This window comes from Oryzias latipes, chromosome 11, assembly GCF_053564925.1.
Source record: "Oryzias latipes strain Hd-rR chromosome 11, Olatipes_Hd-rR_3.1".
Classification (NCBI taxonomy): Eukaryota; Metazoa; Chordata; class Actinopteri; order Beloniformes; family Adrianichthyidae; genus Oryzias; species Oryzias latipes.
Window position 1 is genome coordinate 7401272 of NC_136247.1, and position 20114 is coordinate 7421385.

Sequence of the window (20114 nt, forward strand, 5' to 3'; positions counted from 1 at the left end):
CAGTGGAACGAAAGATATACCTTATCTGGGCAGTGAGGGAAAAAAACTGAGCCAGAACCCCTTTAGAAATGCAGACAAAAGTGTATCCAGAACTTTTATTTGAGTTCATGTTGACTTATTTATTGCAAAATCTTCACAGTCATAAACGGTCGAACCAATTTTTGGTGGTTTGTTTGCAAACTGAATGTGGGCCTGGGCTTGCCCCTGGGGCCAGCTATCTCTTGGCTTCTCTCTCTTTTTGTGGAGTAGGGGGTGTTCGGCCCGGGGGATTGGCTCTCCTTGCGATTCGGCCCAATTCTAAGGGGGGGCGGGGGGGGCAGTTGATTCACCAATCGGGGTCAGTCTGCCAGCTGTCCCCGACATACCCTCCTTCCTCTTACAACCACTTATTAGGGAAATGGGAGGGGGAGTCAACCTGCAATGCTACTTGGCAGTGGGCCTCCTCCCATGGTTGCTGCATGGAATTGGGCCCCTACCCTCTCAGTTTTAATAGCATCTTGGACATGTGGCTGGGGCCTGTACTCTCCGTGCTCTTGTGCCCCCCTGCTCTCTGGCGTTGGGGGCCCCTGCAGCGGTCCTGCTAGCCTCGGATGGCTGACTGGACAGCCCGGCGGGCGGATTCCCTCTATCTGCTATACCATGCCACTGTCTGGGGGGCCCTGGCTACCGCTTCGGCGGGGGGCTTGGTGTGTGGACGGCCGGGCACTCTCCCTCTTTTAGCGTTCCATCATCCACCTCAGCAGAACATAAACACCCACCTGAGTACAGGTGTCAGCTCCCCTTTGCACAATAGTATGTGTGATAGATTGAAATGTGTGGACAAACCCCGCCCCTTTTGACAAACATTTTCACTAGATAGTAATGATGATTGTCCTGCAGCATCTTGTTGCTTAATGATTGTAACCCCCCCCCTCCCCCCCCCCCGCCCACTTATGTAGTCCTCCTCCAGGTTTCTTTAACTCTCCTTTTCCCTCATTCTTCTATGCCCTTACCCCCTGTTGGATCCGCCTGGTCCAACAAAAAAAAAGGATGCAAATGTAATCAGTATAAATAAAGTTTAACCCGAATTACAAAAGGGGTTTATTCAAATATACACCTTGTGTGTATATTTTACTGTTACATGTATGTGTGTATGTGTATATTTTACTGTTACATGTCCAACACAAGAGGCTCCTGTATGTCTGCTCCTGTATGTCTGCTCAGCTGTTGGACAGGACAAGTAAAAAAAAACAAAAAAACTGAATATGGTATGAGCAAAAAGCTAAGATTTTGCAGTATGATATTTAATAATTTACTTGGGTTAAATGTTTTATGGCAAAATACTAAAATGGTATGATAAATGTTAAAGATTCAACTTTAAGATTATACAAAAAATAACTTTTTTGCAGTATTAGTCAAAATAGCTAAATATTTTACACAATATATCATCTTCAAAAATGACTCACCTAAAAAAAGTATTAAAAACAACAAAGAAGAGACAGAACAACCAACCTATGATCCAAACAAAAACATACGTTAAAAAACGACATTCCATCATACATTTCTGATTGCAGGACTAACTAAATCACAAGCGGCATTGATTAGGTCTCTGGAGTAAAATTACATGATCTAAAAGTAATTTTAAGGATTCAACCGCTAATCAAAAATTTGAAAGTAATGTCCCTGTGGGGAGTTTAAGTTTCTGTCAAATCTTTGCAATCTTCGGTGGTTTGAGTTGGTGATCTGTTTGGTGACCTTTGATGACTGTTCTGCTTTGACTGAAAAATCAGATTATTCATCGATTGATTAATGGATTCACTAGTTTTGTTATGATCAAATGATCTGGATTGAAGGTTCAGATCCGGGGAGTTATCATCGCTTTCTCTCATTGACAGTTGAGTTTTCCTCCTGAGAGTGACTTTCTCTTTACTTCCACAGTGTTGCTCTGTTTTGTCAGTCAGCAGTTCTTCTGAATTATCCTTGATTTTTGCTCCTGCATTTTGCAGTTTCCTCTGATTTCTGTCAGTGAGCGCCCTCTGCATGCAAACAGATGCCATTGCTTTCACCCACGGATGCTGTAGAGTTTGTTCTGCGGTCAGCCTCAATGTGGGGTCCACTTCAAGCAAACATCTGACAAGACTTTTAGCTTCTGTGCACAAAGAGAAAGAAAATATTTGTTCACACAGGTGTGTGTGACATTAGTGCCCGCTTGCTGCATGTTTTCTATCAATCTCACCCTCTGAGATGGAGTCCCAGTAGGGAGAAGGGAAGTGAAGCTGTGCTTGCTTTATCAGCTTGAAGAGCTCTTCTTGGTCTCGTTCCCGACTACGAAACGGTGGGAAGCCACACAGCAGGACAAAAAGAATCACACCCAGAGCCCAAACGTCCACAGCAACGCCATATCCTGATGGGTAAAACCACAACCAAACAGAATGAGAAAATGCAATTGACATGTAGGGCAGAGGAACCCTGCAGGTGCATCACCTGTCTCATGGAGGATCTCTGGTGCTACGTATGTGGGCGTGCCACATATGGTGAAGACTGGTTCAGTCACAACCATGGCAAGGCCAAAGTCTCCCAGCTTCAGCCGGCAAACACTGGCAGCAACACGCTCTATCTAAGAGACAGAAACAGTCAACTGTCAATCAATTTGATTTAATTTCACACCTTGATTTAATCTCTGATTTAACCGTTGTTGATGCATGTGTCAATTTTCCAATCCAAAATAAACGTTATTGCCATGAGAAACAGATTTGTAAACTACCAGTAGTTACTTGAACTGAACAAAAGGGGAAGTTACACAAAAATTTCATTAAAAACAACTAATAAAAAAAGCGTGTTTATTACTCAGAAAAACTATGCGAAATGGCTTGAAAAATAAATCTCTTCATATATTTGATGAATCTGTATCATATTTTGAAATGTTTCAATTTCAATTGTAAAATTGTAAACAGGAAGTGGAAGTAAAGTTTTTTCATCATAGAGTCAACAAGACACGAAAAAGAGTTATAGATTATTTTTAGGGGGCAGCAAAAAAGAGGAACTTTGTGCCTCTAATTGGCTGAACTGTGTGCTAAATTTAGGTTGTTAATGCAAAATGACAGTGAATATCTATCTATCTATCTATCTATCTATCTATCTATCTATCTATCTATCTATCTATCTATCTATCTATCTATCTATCTATCTATCTATCTATCTATCTATCTATCTATCTATCTATCTATCTATCTATCTATCTATCTATCTATCATCTATCTATCTATCAACTTTTATTTTTTCTTATTTTTTTCCAAATTCTTGATTTTTTTCCTGACTCTCCCTCCTGTATTTTCACCCTCTTCTTCCAAAATAGTAATTCTGCTACATTTTTCTTCTTTTGGAATCAACAAAGCATTTTTATATTTGAATTGTACTAAAAGTCATTTTCCCATCCTTTTGTGGTGAACCCACCAGTAAGTTTTCAGGTTTGAGGTCTCTGTGGACGATGCTTTTCCTGTGGATGTACTCCAGAGCTTCACTCACGTCTGACACTATCAGTCCTGCTTCTGCCTCTGGAAACTTTCCTCTGTCGCTGATGGCTTCAAACAGGTCCCCCCCACTCACCAACTCCATCACGAGGTACGAGTGTGTGCGTGTGTGATGGTGAGTAAACAGTCGCACTATACGGGGGTGGCACAGACTCCCCAAGAGGCTCAGCTCATTCTGCATCATGTGCTCTCGACCAACAAGCTTGGAACGTTCTACTATCTTCAAAGCCAGAAGTTCTCCACCGTCACGGCGGCGGCACTCACGCACCACAGCAAAGTTACCGTCCCCAATGACCCGTCCAAACTCGTAGACACGCTCAATGTCTGACAGAGTGACGGAGCTGCGCTCGGAGGGAAGAGACGCAGCTTTCCTCCTCTGTGAGTCTGCTGCATCCACAAGAGGAGCTGGAGTTTGACTGTTTGTCAAGCTCTTCTCATCATCTCGGTTGACAGCCACGGGAGGTGAGGGGTTGGAGCCCACGTCCACATTTTTAGCTTCCTGCTTTGTGTGGGAACTTCCCTTTTGCTTCCTGGACACGGGTGGAAGTGGGACCATCCCTAAAGATTTGTTGATCCCTGTTGGAGCTTGAAGCTCTGCTCTCCTTGAAGTGCAGTTTTCACACAGCTTGCCTGAAGGTATGCCAGCATCTCTCAGACCATCTTCATTTCTGAAAGGACCAATGAGAGATGGTTTCGGCCCTTTTTCTCCACCCTTCACCCGCAGTCTCTGCAGGTGGTTGGGAAGAGGAGCAGGTTTTCCGCAAGAAACTTTTTTAAAGGATTTCTGAGAGTCGAGATTACGCTTCTCTGGTGTGTCTGCATTTTGACATGTGTGGCGATTAAGGTTCTTGACATGCGTATGTGTGCTTTGGTGCGCCTCTTGATTAGCCCCACTGCCATCTGTCCCCTCACTGTATCCACTGTCGGCCTTGGTTGCTCTATTTGGAGACGGGTGGAGTTTCCGCTCCCAGGTTTTCAGTGCGTGGGCACGATAGTTTGGGTGTTCTGGAAACAGCTCCTCCAAAGCCTCCCGCAGGCTGCTCAGCTCGGGTCGGGCCTTACCAAGAGCCAGGAAGGCTGCTTCACCACGGAAGAAATCACAAACAGCCTTCACCTGTTCCGGAAAAAAGACAAAAAACCTATTTATGATGGACCAGTGCAGTTTAATTAACCATAAAGTGTTCTGTCGGATATCCATCAAGGAATCCCTGAAAGGATGCAACCTCAAAGCTGTTTGTGACCATCTCTGCCTGAAACTGGGCCCTTCAAAGGATGTTGCTTCCACCTTTAAGTGATTGTGACTGGGTCCCACCTCTTGTGCGTGTGTTGTATACAAGCGTGTGATTCGGGCCCCGTGCCAGCGAGGAAACCCCAAAGCCTCTGAAATATCAAGCAGCAGCTGTTCAAATGACACCACAGCTCTTCGGTTGAGCAGCACCGTTACCTTTCAAAAGAGGAGAAAACAAAACAAACAAAAAAATTCACAATCAGGGTCACTCCATTGTTTTGCAAGCTTGTCCACTTGTTGCATTTTTTTACAGTTCATTTTAGGGAGTAAATGTAACTGGTCGCAAAAAGGACACACCTTTCTTAGTGCAGTTTGGCATGGGCGGACAACAGTGACCAAGTGAGGGCGTTCTGCACTCTCCTCAGCATAACGGGTGTGAAAGAGGGCGCGAGGAAGGGGGATTAGAGGTCTGTGGATGTGTTCTGCAGGGTGCAGGTGTATCGGCCATGGCTGGGAAGCCCCACCAGGATGCTTCAGCAACGGGAAAAGAGGTCCTAGATATGAAAAAAAAATAAAAAATCAAAGACAAAATAAACAAAAGCTGGATTGGTGAAAGTGACTGTAACAAATAAAAAGGTTTCCGCAAAAGCAAAACTAATAAGTAACACAACACCGGCTAGTCATGATGTGCGTGAGTACGTAAGCAAATCCGCCTGATCAGATTTGAGCCTTTTCCATCACACAGAGTGCAGCCTCAGAGCCATTTGAGATTCTTCAATCACCTTGCCCGACTGCCTGAATTATTTAAGCTTCCTTAAGTCACGACAACATCACACACACATTTGTTACACACACACACACACGCAACAACAAAAGGTGGCTTGAACTGATTAGGCCTCAGCTGTGTCTGCATGATTAATGAAGCACTGGAGACACACAGCATCTTTGACGTTGCACTTTCAGACGGAAATTGATGTTCCACGCTGATGGCTGGAGTTGTTTTCTTCTCTGTTCGGCCTTTTGTTTTGTTTGGATTCCAAATGCAGACCAAAACACTGGAGCTCCGGTGTCTCCACTGTCTGTTTTTCGGCGCACAGACAGTAGCAGCCATGCACACACAGCCACACAAAAGGTTGTTGCAGTTGATGTTGCGTCCTCTGAAATCTCATAAAGAAGCAGCTGAGTGTTAAAAGTGATGATTCAGACTAATGCGTGCAAGTAGGCCTGTATGTTAAAGTGGGCTGTCATTTCAGAATAATTTTCACAATAGTTCATATTTTAGCTAAAGTTTTGTTTTGAAAAATCTAAAGTAAAATCACAGTTAATTGAAATGTATTAGCTAAAATAGTATTCAACACAGCTTTTATGAATGTCAACAAACTTTTTTTGTAGGTTCAGCTGAATAACGTCTTCATTTATTAACATTTTTCAAACTTAATTTCTCATTAAACTTACCTTCCATTCTCCATTTAGCGATTTTTGCTGTTTCATATCCATGTCGACCTTTTTGTGACGGTCTCATTTTCAAAAGTAAAATACCAAACTGCTAAAAATGTAAAACTTTAATTTCTTTTTAATCTCCTTCGAGTTGCGACAGTCTAACTCTCAGCTGCCACCTTCTAGGCTAAATAACGGCATGCGCTGTGAGGTGACTGCGCAGCCACAGAAGTTGCCATGGAGATGCGTCATGTTGGCAGTATTAAAAAAGAAGGGAAAGAGACCGGAAATTGTAACTATGTGATTTCAAAATAAAAGCCTTTGAAACGCTTAGTTTTCCGCTTATTTAGCTTATAAAATAACTTTGAGGGTACTGGTATGTAAGCCTTTTTAAGCCCTTAAATTGTTAAGTTTATAATTTTTATTTTACTTGTGTTTAATTTTGCTTATTTTTTTGTATTTGTTTTTAGATTTTTTATGGTGTTGACATTTGGTCTTCAAGTCTGTAAAAAATGATGTTCTATTCTTTTCCATTCTTTTCTATTCTATTCTATTCTTTAGTTTAATCCTCTTAAAGTTGTTTTTTTTTCTTTAAATAAAAACAACTTTAAGCAATTCATGCACCTAGATTATTAAATTATAATAAATTATAATATAATGATTCATGCAAATCTGAATTATTAAATAAATTAAATTATTAAATATTCAAGAAAATGTATAAAGAAACTCTTATTTCAGGATATGAAGATAAGAGGATTTAAGGATCAACAGGTGTTTGAATAATTCCAAATCCATGTGTGAACTTGAGTGTGGTGAAATAATCAAAGCTCTTTTGATTACAACCAATGAGTGTTACATTGTAATGTGCAATAATGATTACTGAAACGTTTGAATTACAATCAATAAGCCATTGATTTTATTTACTTGATCTGCAATGTGTAGCAATAATTACTAGTTTGATGTTATCATGTGTTCTAATGATAATCAATTATTATTACATATCGGTATCGTTACTGTTTACTGAAATCATGAATGAATGTTTTCTGAAGATCATCTATCATTTCTAGGCACTGGATTTTGTTACTTGAAGAGAATCTTATCTGATTGGAACCGGATTTAAAAACACTGTTAAACTATCAAATAAATGAACTCAGTAGGGGTGGGATTATATAAGCTTGCTTCTTCCCACTCCTTTTCAAGCAATTAATCAAACTCTACTTATACCTCAGTTAATTATCACTGTATTTAATTAAGCATATATGATTTAAGTGACATTTTTGTTTTGTTTTCTGTCTTTTTAATCTATGCATTTCATCATTTCTGTAATGAGTTTGATAAATATGTGTAAATTCTTTATTGCTTTGACTACAATGCTTGAAATAAATCAATAAAATCAAATCAAAATCAATTATGACTTTAAAAAAAGAATTCATGCAAATTCCGTTTTTTGAAACATATTTATAGCAAAATAAAATTAAATCTTAAGAACATACAGTTATTGTCCAAATAAGAAAACCAAAATTATCTTTATGGAGTTGAATTAAAATGTTTCGAGATTTTATTAAAGTATAGTTGATACAAAACATTTTAATCGCTTTTTTCATTTAAAACAATAAATAACCCAATTTCACAGTGTCACTTCCTTTTATGAAAGTTTTTGTGTTAATAAAGCACGAAATCTGAAAAAAATCATAGATTTTAATTTGATTAGATGAACACAAACAGTTGAGTAGAAAAAATAATTTAAATTATCCAATGTAGCGTTATTGTTGTATTAATAGCACGACTAAAGGCTAATTTACAGTCAGATTAGAAGCTGTTGTTGTCTTTAAGCCCTTTAAACAGTTTTTTACTTGATTTTGTTTACATAAAAAATGGTGTGGTGAAAAGAAGACTCACTTTTATTATCGGCATTTGATTATGCAAACAATGCGTAGCCAAATAAAAAAAAGTCAAGGACTAACTTTTCACTTGAAACCTGGCAGACACTTGAAGTGACTATTCTCATCAAGAGTACGGTAGATAAAAGATCGGAAAAAATGTAAAAGCCAAATTCAAGGAATAACCCCAGCTGTCCACACACTGCTAATGAAGAGAACACACACACTAGGGTGTTGAAAGCAGCTAAACAGAAGATTGTGCACACCAAGGTCACTCTAAAACTGAACACAGACATATTACCAAGCAAATCCGCTCTTAAGTTTTACTTAACTTTCATTGGAAGTAGTTTCAATTTATTTAACTTTCACTCCAGTCATCTTTTGATCAATTATAAAACACATTCCCAGTGGTCTTTTTTTATCATGATAATGCCGTTTTAGGTCAAATAAAAAAACAGTTTTCTAGGACACAGTTTCTGCATAGCGACTTTTTTCAAAATTTACCTCTGAGTTGTCGGTAGACCGTTATATGGAGCAACCCACATAGCCTTTCCCTTAATGCTGCTGAGAGCTATCTGTTTACACACTCTCCTGCCACTGTCACAGCCCCTCATACCCCCAACCTAACATTACTGATGCAACAAAAATGTTGGGCGTTCAGTTTAGAGCCAGATGCCAGCTTGAACGAGTAAAAAAAAGACATGTATGAATCTCATCTTCTACAAGTGGATGCATCAGAATGGAGCAGAGCAGGGCGCTTGTGGCCCACCCACTTTAGTTTCAAACATTTTTTCATCTGCTCCTGATTCACAACAGTTTGAATAAAGAAATACTCAGAAATACAATTTAAAGCTTAATTTTCTTCTTCCATGTCCTTCATCATTAGAAAAATGGCCCAACAGGTCTAAAACTAAAAAACACCATTTTCATCTGACTGGGTCTTCAAATATCTCTCGTGCAGTTTCTCATTAGATCATAGATCCAGACTGGTTGTCTGATCTTCTTGGTGCATTTTCTCAACTATTTGAATGATTTTTAAACTACATTTTACTATATCCAACATATTTGAATATAAACACATTTCCGACAACTAGGTGAAAAGAACCTGAACAGATTTAACTAAGTGGTGTTTGCTTCAAATTGGATAGCCTTGGGTGCATGCTATTTTTTCATTTCTTCCTCAGTAAATTGAAAATTTACCAAAGCAACCTAGTTGAACGACGGGCATGTAAACTTTTTTTTAGAGGCTTTCTGTGAAGAATTTCAGCGACAAGCTCAGGGTCAGTAACCATAGTTTCACTGGTGGAATTCAGTGTTTTGGTCACCCCCCTCCACACACACACACACACACTGGAAAACATGCAGTCCCTATTGCAGTTAGTCTTTAAATACGCTGTCCCCCCATGATTCGGTCTCCAAGGAGACTCCGTTGACATTGGATCAGGAAACCTCCTTAAACTGTCTCCAGACTTACAGTACTTCAATTTAAAAAAGTTCTTTATGCTAACTTTAAACAAAGAAACATAAACTTAAATGTCATTTAAAAACCCAGTGTAACTGTTTTTTTTTTTTTCAAATGAAGGGTTAAAAACACATTTAAGGGATAATATACAAAAAATATAACATGAATTTTTGTCATGGGGATTTATGGCACCAATGCCTTAACACTGCTGCTATATCGATGTGGCACAGCTGTCAACGAACATCTCATTGCCTGATTTCGACCAGCAGAGGAGGCTGATGCTCTGGGTTTATTTAAAGCTATCAGGCATAAATAACCAGGAAGCAACCATCTAACTTGGCAAAATTTCCACATGGATGATGGTTTGCTCCAACAGTTGTGTGTGTAAAAGACTCATTCCACACAGGAGAAATGAAAACAGAGCCAGTATGTCTGCGCTGCCTCGTGTAAAGCTTGTTGATGGCTCGCTGGAGGATTTACAGGCCAAATCAAGTCATACAATCTTAAATCTTTTTTTGCTAATGCGGCATGAAGCGTAAACACACATAAAAGTTGACATTAAAAAACGGGAGCTGTTTTGTCCAGACAAGTGTTACTGTTGCAGAGTTTATAAGACAATCTCCATAGATTCTCCAACCAAAGTTGAAAATCTTTACATATTTATAGAACAAAGCCATAAACGCATGATTAACTCACAACAGTAATAAATATTATAATAATATCCAGAGAGTATTGAAAAAGGAAAACACTCTTCCTGAGACTTAAGCGTTTTTCCAGCTGTTCCCATAAACTGGGAGGAGCCAACTTTACACATGCTTTTTGTCCTGTCTTTGCAGGCTTTAGGGGGAGATAAACTTAAGTAATATTTGAGTGACATTAACATTTTACCATACTTTTGCCATTTAACGCCATAAATGACCATTAACCTGCAATTTACAACAGTGTTGTAAATGAGTAGCATGCTTTTTGCACTTCAGCCTTCAGCTTCATAGGTTGTAAAAAAAGAAAATAGCCATTAATTACAACTTTTATGATCACTAATGGTGATGAACAATAAATAGAGGCCAACTTGTGAATATACCATAAAAGTTTAGTTGACTATTTGTGCAGTCGCTGTTCAACCTTCTGCTGCCTTTCTGATTTAAATTTTGTTGTCACATTATCTCTGTGTATGAAGAAAAAGTCACACAAACACATGTTATCAACCAGATGTGTTACACAGGGATGTAACACATCTGGCTTTCGGTTTTGCTCTGCAGCTTTTTGATTTTTGCAGCTTTGTCAACTATAAATGTGGAACACAGATGCTAAAGCCTATTTTGTGTAAAAGCCAAACAAGCTGTGCAAGGTTCGCCAGGACAGTATAGGGGCTGTATCAGTCTACACACAGATAAATTGATTTTGTTGTGTGTGCTCAAATCAAATAAGTCTGACTCAACATAAATCAGCTGAGAAATTGCATCATCAAAAACTGAAATGGAAATACTTTTTTTTGGCCATTTATTTCTTTTTTCCTTTAGACCTGATGACTTTATGGACATAATAAAAACAGATTTTTGGGGTTTAGGTGTTGCAATCAAATGTGCTTTGAGCTTATATCCTTTTGACAGGAATAGAAAAATGATGTGAGCTGTGTCTAAACTGGTATCCTGGACCAAAAATATATCACAGGACTGCCAGAACATCAAACACACGCCTGCCTGCATGCATGTGGAAACACATTTGCGCAACATCTGACAGCCTGGGAACATGTTCCCTTTATATTGAATGCTGTTCCACCTAAACCACGAAGTCCTCTTTTTGTCTTTCAGTTTCTTCTTGCTGCATGCACAAGAAAAAAAACAAAAGATTGATTCAGGAAAATGCTCCATGCGGGATGTGTGAACACATCTGAATTTAGAATAACAGGACAGCAGTAAAAGAAATAGAAAAATAGACTAGTGGTTTGAACCTTTCACCTCCTTTAGTCATCCTTGATTCTCCAAGTCTTTCTCACACCTGTTTGTGTCAAGAGTCAAACTCCTGCACGTCACAGATCAGCTTTCTGCTGCTGTTGGGACAGAGCGTGTGATATAACCATTTTTACTATTAACTGCTTCCCATTTTCCTGCTTGTGGGTGTCTGAATGTGCATTTACATGGGTATTCTAGTTCATGCGGGTTGGTTGTTACACAACTTTGAGCAATCATCTGATCATGCATTTGCAGATGGGGCGATTTCATCAGACGGTCAGGCAGGGACAGGGTAAGTGGACATTTGTGCCACAGAATCAGTGTCTGGGTCTGAAGGGTCGAGCTCAAAGTACATTTTTCACTGGCCATAAGGAACACTATTTAAATGAGATATTCTCTGACATGCTGAAAGAGTTTATCAGTCTATTACAGCCTTCAGAGTGTTGGTTTGAAGTTGAAAGGTTTGAAAAAAGGCCATTTGAAGACATTCAACTTAAAAGTCTAGATGACCCTTTTAAAATTTTTGGAACAATTCTGAATTTTAAAAGAAAATCACACATATTTTTCCTACTGGATCTGGCTATCCTGCGTTCAGGACTCAAGAAAACAAAGACAATAGATCTTAAAGACACACTGATGAAAATCATGTTTTTGGTGTTTTAAACATGTTGTTGTGGCATATTTTTGATGATAGAGGACAAAATTAACAAATTAACAAAATTAATCTCAAAATAGCATTTCTGTGTATTTATTTTCTCTAATTGTTGTGAATCAGGGCTAGACAAAAAAGGTTGTTGGCAAAAGACCCTATTTGTGACGTAGAAAATACGCTGGGCCGGCCACAAGCTCCCTCAAGCTCAGAAACTATGTCTTAGAAAACAACATAGATTTTTGGCTAAAAATGGCATAATCATAATTAAAAGACCACTGGAAAAGCTTTTAAAATAGATTAAAAATGATAGTAGTGGGTCTTTAAACATTTCATTTTATTTTACTTTCAGCACATCAAACAACCGGACGACTTTGAGCATCTTGGAGAGCAATGTTGACTCTTTGGTTTGGTCTTTCTGGATAACACTTCTGTCTTTATAACACACCAGGATTCACTTGCAAGCACCTGGAAAAGTACTGCCAACAGCAAAGTGTGACAAATTCGCATGCTTAATCCCTGCCATTCTTTTCACATTAATATTTCAACCTAAATCAAGCACATAAAACAAGTTTAAATGAGAAGTTTTAAGGGTGCAGCTTTAAACAGAGCAAGACTTACCTGTTTCACACTGCAAGTCTCAAGGTCAAGGTACCCAACTGTAGACCGTAATACATGCATTTTATCCAAGTTTTTTTTAAATACTCTTTAGAAAAAATTTTAGCAAAAGTCTTTCCCTAAAGGAAATAAGTCTGAAATCATAGGGTTTGTCTGTGAATATACAAATAAAGCATCTTAATGTTTGGTGGATTGGCTTGCAGTTTGCAGAATAATAAACATGTGTTCTAGGATTCTTAAGATGTTTAAGTTAAGTTAAATTCCTTTAGTTTATTTAGGCAGATTCTTGATTTAAGGTAAATCCTCCCCATCTGCTATAGTAAGAATTTACAGAGGAACATAGCTATGTCCCTGATTGAACCTTTTGTACATTTAGATGAATTTATTGAATTTTTCAAGACACCAGTAACCTGAAAATGTATACTACAATTGAAATAGAAACCAAAGGACACACAGCCACGTAGTCTGATGTTCAATTAACGTTGTTGTGTTTTGAAATGTCAATGTGTTGGTTTCATTAGCAATTTTGAAATGTTTGTGGAAATATGGAAAAAATGAAATAGTTTAAAACAACAAAGTACTGTATACTCATTTGTTCTTATTTTCCTTTTGACTTTTCCCTTAAGGGGTTGCCACAGTAAATCAGCTTCCTCCATCTAACCCTGTCTTCTGCATCCTCTAACATGTGCTGTCCCTCTCTTTGGGAATGACCAGGATGGATAGGTGGATAGGTTCAGGAATAGTACTCATTCCTGAAGAGAACCCAAGCATCTTCAGCTCAGCTTCCTGTCTTTTCCTCTGTCTGTTTGTCTTTAGGGGTAACAACATGGCTGGTCTCACCACAGTTTTGTACAACGTTCCTTTCATTTGAGCTTAAACTAATCTGTCACACCCAACATTTTTCTCCACCCATTCTAACTTGCCAGGACTCACTTATTCACTTCTTTTCCACACCCTCCATTACTCTGGACTGTTGACCCTAGATGCTTCAACTCCTCCACATTTTTCATCTCTTCTGCTTGGAACTTCACTCTTCCTCTCGGGTCCCTCTCCTTCACACACATGTACTCCATCTTACTGCGGCTAACCATCATTCCTCTCCTTTCCAGGGCAAACCTCCACCTGTCTAGCTTCTCCTCCACCTGTTCCCTCCTCTCACTACAAATCACAATATCGTCTACAAACATCAAAGTCCATGGTGATTCCTGTCTGACCTCATCTGTCTTTGTTCGCACTAATTATTTTTAATCACAGTGATGCTTCATCTAGCCTCCTATGAAGAATTTTTAGTGCTTTCCTGTCCTGCCTTTCTTTAAATGTTTTTAGCTAAGACATAGCAAACGAATCCTCTGTTCTGGATTAAATTCTGTGGCATCAAGTAACTTTTCTAGAAACCTAAGAAAATACCATCTACATGGCCTTTTATGATGACGGAAGCTTTTTTTTTGTTCTTTGGGTGTGAGTTACCAAAATCATCTTAAAAACAACACTTGAAAGCTTAGAATGCAACATTAAATTTCAGAGTCAAGTCCAAACAGGAGGTCTTTAGATGCGAAGTAAGCAGTAGTATTACCAGAAGACCTGAGCTGTGAACCAAGCTAAAAGCACCAGGGGATAGAAATATTTAAAATCAAAAGAGTCAAATAGTAAATATTAATCTAAAAAAGTGACAGGTTGACAGAACAAATGACAACACCAAGCTGAAAAAAATGAAAAAAATGAGTACATTTTGTGGATCAGAGTAAAAGTTGAAAAGAAAATTGTTTATAGTTAACAGTCTGATTTAGTAAAGGGTTGAGGAGGGAGCTATTTGGATATTTCCTAATAAAACAGATCGAGGGGAGTGTCAGAGAAGGCCAGGATGCTGAGCATCCCAGTTCAGAAAAATCTATCGTTTCCCCTCTTCCACTCAAACTGAATCTGTCCATTTTTTTTCCTCATTGATAGTGGGGCCTTTTCCATCAACCATTACCCTCCCCCATGTCTTTTCTTTGCTTCCTTTCTTCTCCAAGCTTGGGTTTTCTTTACATCCCTGTTTCTTGCTGTGTTCCGCTTGTCCTTCTCTCCACACTTCAAAGATTGAATTAAATTATAACTAGTCAAGCTTTATAAGAAGGTATATGGGTCAACAGTTTCAACTACGTAGTAATAAATGACTTGTTGATATTCTAACTATAAATTGTGAAAAATAAGAGCAACATGGATAATGAACTCCTGCCACTCTATTGAAACTATGTCCTGGAAAACAACACAGGTATTTTGATTTTGTCTAAAAACGACATAATCATAATGAAAAGACCACTAGGAACACAGTCACAATAGATCAAAAGCTAATTGCAGTGGGACTTTACATAGACCACTTTTTGCTAAGGGATTTCTAAGTGTTAAAACAAAAAGTATTTCATTCCAGAACATTACTTTTTTTTATACTTTTAGTATAGTTTTCGATGTACAAACACTACATGCACAAAAGGGATTTAGAGGAACAAATTCCAGCATAACTCAGTACTTACTATATGTTTTTTTTTCATTCATAAGTATTTAAAAAAATACGCCAAGAAAAGTTAGTTAAAGTAAAGTTATGTATTTGAGTATTTTAACATCTACATTAACTCAAAACAGTAAACTAAAAAAAACATTTTACCTCTGTTGTATCTGCTACGCCCCGCCCCCTGCTCGCCCCTCCCTCCGCCCTCTAGGTTTTCTCTGAGATCTGATGACATCACGAACAGCCGGTGTGAATCCAGCCAGTGAGCGCGTGCTGCGGACTGCCCTGTCTCTGCCTGCCTTCGTGCTCTCTCATTCTGCCGAGCCTCCTGCTTTGCCGCCGTTACTGCTTTCCTCTCTATCTGACTCACTCCCCCCCATCTTCATCTGTCTGCAAACATGGCCGAGGCTTTTGTGGGAACGTGGAACATGAAGGAGAGTGAGAAGTTCGACGAGTACATGAAGGCTTTGGGTAGGAGCGCTCCTGTTTTTATTTATGTAATTATTTATTTATACATCATGCTTTGGGGGAAAATGCATGGGATGGTGGTGCGGGGCGCATGCGCGCGTCAGAGGAGACGCTGCGCCGCTGTGTGTGACCGCGTGCTGATGAGGCTGAAAGAAAAAACAAAAGACTAAAAGGTGTTTATGCGTAAACAGTTTGACGCAGAAAGAAACGATGAAGATGAAGAGAGGAGCTGAGGAGGAGGAGGTAAACGGGTTGAGGGAAGAAAGATAGAAACCAGAAGGGCGGGGTGGGGGGGAAAGGGAGTGGAGAGACCACATGGTCCATGTGCATGAGATGAGGGAGGGAGGGACAAATGGCCCTCACACACATGAGAGGACTGTGGGTGACCTCTGAAAGCTGCTCTTTGTCTGTGACTCTGGTGGGGTCCAGATATGGCGGCGGCATCGCCAACAAGGCTGCTAAATATGCCACACTATCAAGCATGCAGCTTGCCCTGCAAGATTGGAACAGGTGGACGACAACCGAGAAGAATGACTGCATTTCAGAAAGACGCTGACCCCTGACCCCAAAGCCATAACTCTACCAACCTTGAGAAACAAGGGGCCCTTTAACCATTATATGACTAGGACACAAACAAGTAGGTTCCTGATTGACAACTTAGACCAGGAACAAGTTTTGCGCTCCAATGGCAAAGGGCGTGAGTCGCTCTCCTCCAATGAAACAAACTATCTTGAGCTCTTGATCTTTTGCAAACATCCCAGAGGGCAACTAAGTGATCATTTGCACTTGCATGTGTAGACATGCTTCCTGGTCACCAGGAGCTGTGCAGTGTTGTATCATCCTGCCACAGGCTCCACGGTTGATAGAGAGGGAGACATGTCTTTCGCTGGAATAGGCCCTCCGTTTCCCTTGAATTAACAGATCCCTCGGTTGGATTTATGCACCTATAATTACAGCATAAAGGAGGGAAAATATAAAAAGAACGTAGGTATTTAGAATATATGTTCAGAACTCTCTAGTTGTTTGTTTTCTACGTCATATACATCCTCCCAAACCCTATTAGTTATATTTAAAACGTTTTTTAATGATCTTAGTCTGCACAAATTCAAAATTTAATGCCAAATTTTTCTTGTTCTACATAACAAAGAACCAAAGCTGGATAGAAGTACAAAAAAAAGCCCCCAAAATTGTATGAACTGATGGACAGACACATGGACAATTTGTCATACAGACATAAAAAGAAAAGATAAATGCAGCCTCAAGGGGACACACACACCAGTCTCCTGCTTGTGCCTGAGCCAAACCCGGTACTCGCAGAAGGTGGGGTCAGGGAGCGCATTCAACATAAATCTTATAAGATAATTAGGTCAAAGAAGAACACAGATATATAGATAGATTAACTGAAATGATGATAGCGTGACTTTCTATGCAAACTGATATTCTACCTGCACCCCACAGTGGGGCTGGCTAAATTCACGCCTGCAAAGAACCTTATAAAAAAAAAAGCTAATTCTGATAGGAGATATTTAGGTTTCCATTAATAACCCCTTATTGAGCCTTTTTGCATTTCCTGTGTGGGGTGTTTTGGTTGCAGGGGTGGGATTTGCCACGCGTAAAGTAGGGAACCTGACCAAACCCACCACCATCATCTCCATGGACGGGGACAGGGTTACTGTGAAGACCCAAAGCACCATCAAGAACACAGAGCTCACTTTCAAGCTGGGGGAGGAGTTTGACGAGACCACTGCAGACGACAGGAAGGTTAAGGTGAGGAGGCGACCCCCCAAACCCTGTTTTAATGCCTTGCATAAAGTTGACTAAAACGTTCAAATCCATCTCCTCGTGAGACAAATGTCCTTGGTTTAGTCATCTGCTAACAGGCGCAACGCGTCTCCTGGAATTTATGCTCCACAAATCACAAGCAGCTGCAGCTTTCCCACATGCTCCCAGTAAGAAGAAGTGGGTCTTTGTGGGAGGAAGCACTTAAAGAAACAGGACTCCATTTGAGGAACTTTGTGAAACAGACAGCATGTAACACACAAAGATGTGTGATTTTCACTTATAAACTTATACGGATTGCTAAAGTAAAGTAAGAGTTTAACATGGTATTGTTTGGTTTGTGAGCGTCCTCCAGCTTCCATTCACACTTCAGCCATCCATACAGTTTGGAGAAGCTGATTCTGATAAACCAAGTGCTCCTCGGTTCAACACAAAGACGCATGAGAACTGGACTTATTCAGTGAACAAGCAGTTCACTTCTGAGTGCACTAAAGAAAGGAAATCGCACAGAGCAATACCTCCAGCATATTATTTATGCATCATAAAGACTGTCAATTAACATAACGAATAAGCAACCACTATTTTTATATGGATCTGTTTAATACTGTTTTAACTTGGAGTTCTCTGGTGTTTTTCCAGAAACCCTTGTGTTATGCAGGGCAAAGTGAGGTTCCTTTTTAGAATATAGAGATAATTTCACATATTTATCTTTACATATTTAAAAAAAAAGTTAAAAATTCCTCCTTTAAAAGAGCAAATTCCTGGTAACGCTTATTTTGTAATGATTTTCGTAAAAAAAAAAGAGAACAAAAGGACCTAACCCCCACCTCAGAATAAAAATAGCGCCATCAGAAAAACACATATTTGTCACGCTTTGCAGTTCAATTTTGTTGAAGTTTGAACAATTGGCTTTTCCTTTTTGTGTCTGTGGGGGGTGCTGATTTGAGAACACTTGCAGCTATTTAAAACCCACTCCGATCATGTTTTGATTCAATTAAAAGTGTTCCCAGTGGTCTATTAATTATTCTTAGCCAAAATCAACAAACCTGTGTTGTTTTCTAGGACACACTTTCTGCAGAGCGGCAGTAATCAATTGGCAATTCATCTTAGAAATTGTTGGTTCTGGGGAACCCCGCCCCCCTTCCCCTTCCCCTTCTCATTACAGAAAGCTCTCTTTTTACTCGCTCTCCTGCTGCGTGGGAGCAGAGCAGGCAGCTTGTGGTCTTCCCGGCGTGTTTTCTAAGCTCTTTTTTTTTAAACAGCATTTTTTCATCTGCTCCTGGTTTAAAATGATTTGAATAAAGATACTCATAAAGGCAGTTTTAATCTTAATTTTCTTTATAGATGTCCTCCATTATCAGAAAAGTGCTTCAAGAACATCCAAACCAAAAACATGATTTTTTCTTCATAGTGGGCCTTTAACATTTGTTTTTACAATAAAGAAAGAGCTAGATATTAATAAACATTCTTAAAATGTACTATTATTCTAAGAAACTATATCTCTAAAGGGATTTATTCTGACCTTTTTTATTTCTGTCTATAAATTACAATTTTGTCATTTAAAAAAAGCTCAATGTCAAGTTATAAGTAGTAATATTTGCACTTCAGTGTCTTCTCCACTTCTGATCGTCTTCCTCTGCCTGCAGTCCATTGTGACATTAGAAGATGGCAAGCTGGTTCACGTGCAGAAATGGGACGGCAAAGAGACCAGTCTGGTCCGGGAGGTCAACGGAAACAATCTCACGCTGGTCGGTGTCACAGAAAATTCATGTCTCGAATACCTGAGAATGTTTTGAATGTATGTTTAAACAACCTCCTTCTCCCCGCCTCAGACTCTCACAATGGGAGACGTAGTTTGCACACGTCGCTACGAGAAGGCAGAGTGAACCCAGTTCCCCGGGCACCCACAGAAGCACTCGCATCCGCCCCAAAAAACTCCCTCCTGCCTCCTAAAAGGCCAAAAACGCCCCTACACTAGAATGGCTGCTCGTTTTTTCTTACTGTACGCTCAGTATTAACTGCTGACTGTGATGTCCCTATTCTGGTTTGTTATTTCTTTTACTTTAAGAACCACTTAATAAATTCCAATGAGTTTATTTTGTTGTTTTTTTCTCAATAAATGAAAAAAAAAAAACATTTGAGAATGGTGCATAAATACCTTTGGAAAGTGTTAAAATTTGAATGCTACTAAATAAAAGTATCCAAAACTGACATTTTGCATTTTTCTGTCTACGTTTACTTAAAAAAAACAAAAACAAATAAATCTTTCGAATTCAAAGCTGTTTTCCTTTTATCACTGGGCTTCAAAACTACTTAATGCTTCCTGATCAATAAAAGTCCAACCCAGAAGAATTATGGGTATTATGCCACAAACTATCACATGTTTTTTTGTTTTTTAACCCTTGTGCTATCCTAGGCACTTTAAACTTGGGAGTTGGGTCATCTAGACCCGCTAGACAGTGCTCTGAACCTTTTTTCTTCAATGATTTGTGATCTTCACTGGTGTCCATGGATTACATGAAATCTTTCCACCTTTATCCACCTTAGTCATGGTAGGGAGAACACGTCAATGGAAGGGTGGGGTCATCTAAGATAGCACAAGGGCTACGGTTCAGAGCTGTTCTGGTAGAATAAAAATGACCCA

General features: G+C 39.4%; 2 protein-coding genes across 5 annotated transcripts; one reads left to right on the forward strand and one right to left on the reverse strand.

The window, feature by feature from the left end:
- Positions 1-1264: 1264 nt before the first annotated feature.
- Positions 1265-6399, reverse strand: dclk3 (doublecortin-like kinase 3). 4 transcript variants are annotated; one of them, XM_078954666.1, is made up of 8 exons: positions 6193-6399; positions 5095-5291; positions 4822-4953; positions 3433-4623; positions 2464-2596; positions 2216-2383; positions 1943-2128; positions 1265-1707 (listed from the first exon to the last, which is right to left on the reverse strand). In XM_078954666.1, the coding sequence occupies exons 1-8, from the start codon at positions 6257-6259 to the stop codon at positions 1685-1687; spliced, it is 2097 nt and encodes a 698-aa protein (XP_078810792.1). In that variant the 5' UTR covers positions 6260-6399; the 3' UTR covers positions 1265-1684. The 4 variants fall into 4 exon arrangements, with proteins under 4 accessions (XP_078810792.1, XP_011479504.1, XP_023816050.1 ...); XM_011481202.4 differs by having other exon boundaries at positions 1265-2128; XM_023960282.2 differs by having other exon boundaries at positions 1265-2128; positions 4733-4953; positions 6193-6391.
- A 9062-nt stretch (positions 6400-15461) lies between these two features.
- Positions 15462-19681, forward strand: fabp3 (fatty acid binding protein 3, muscle and heart). Its single transcript, XM_004074189.4, has 4 exons — positions 15462-15694; positions 17286-17458; positions 19117-19218; positions 19303-19681. The coding sequence occupies exons 1-4, from the start codon at positions 15622-15624 to the stop codon at positions 19354-19356; spliced, it is 402 nt and encodes a 133-aa protein (XP_004074237.1). The 5' UTR covers positions 15462-15621; the 3' UTR covers positions 19357-19681.
- Positions 19682-20114: the final 433 nt, after the last annotated feature.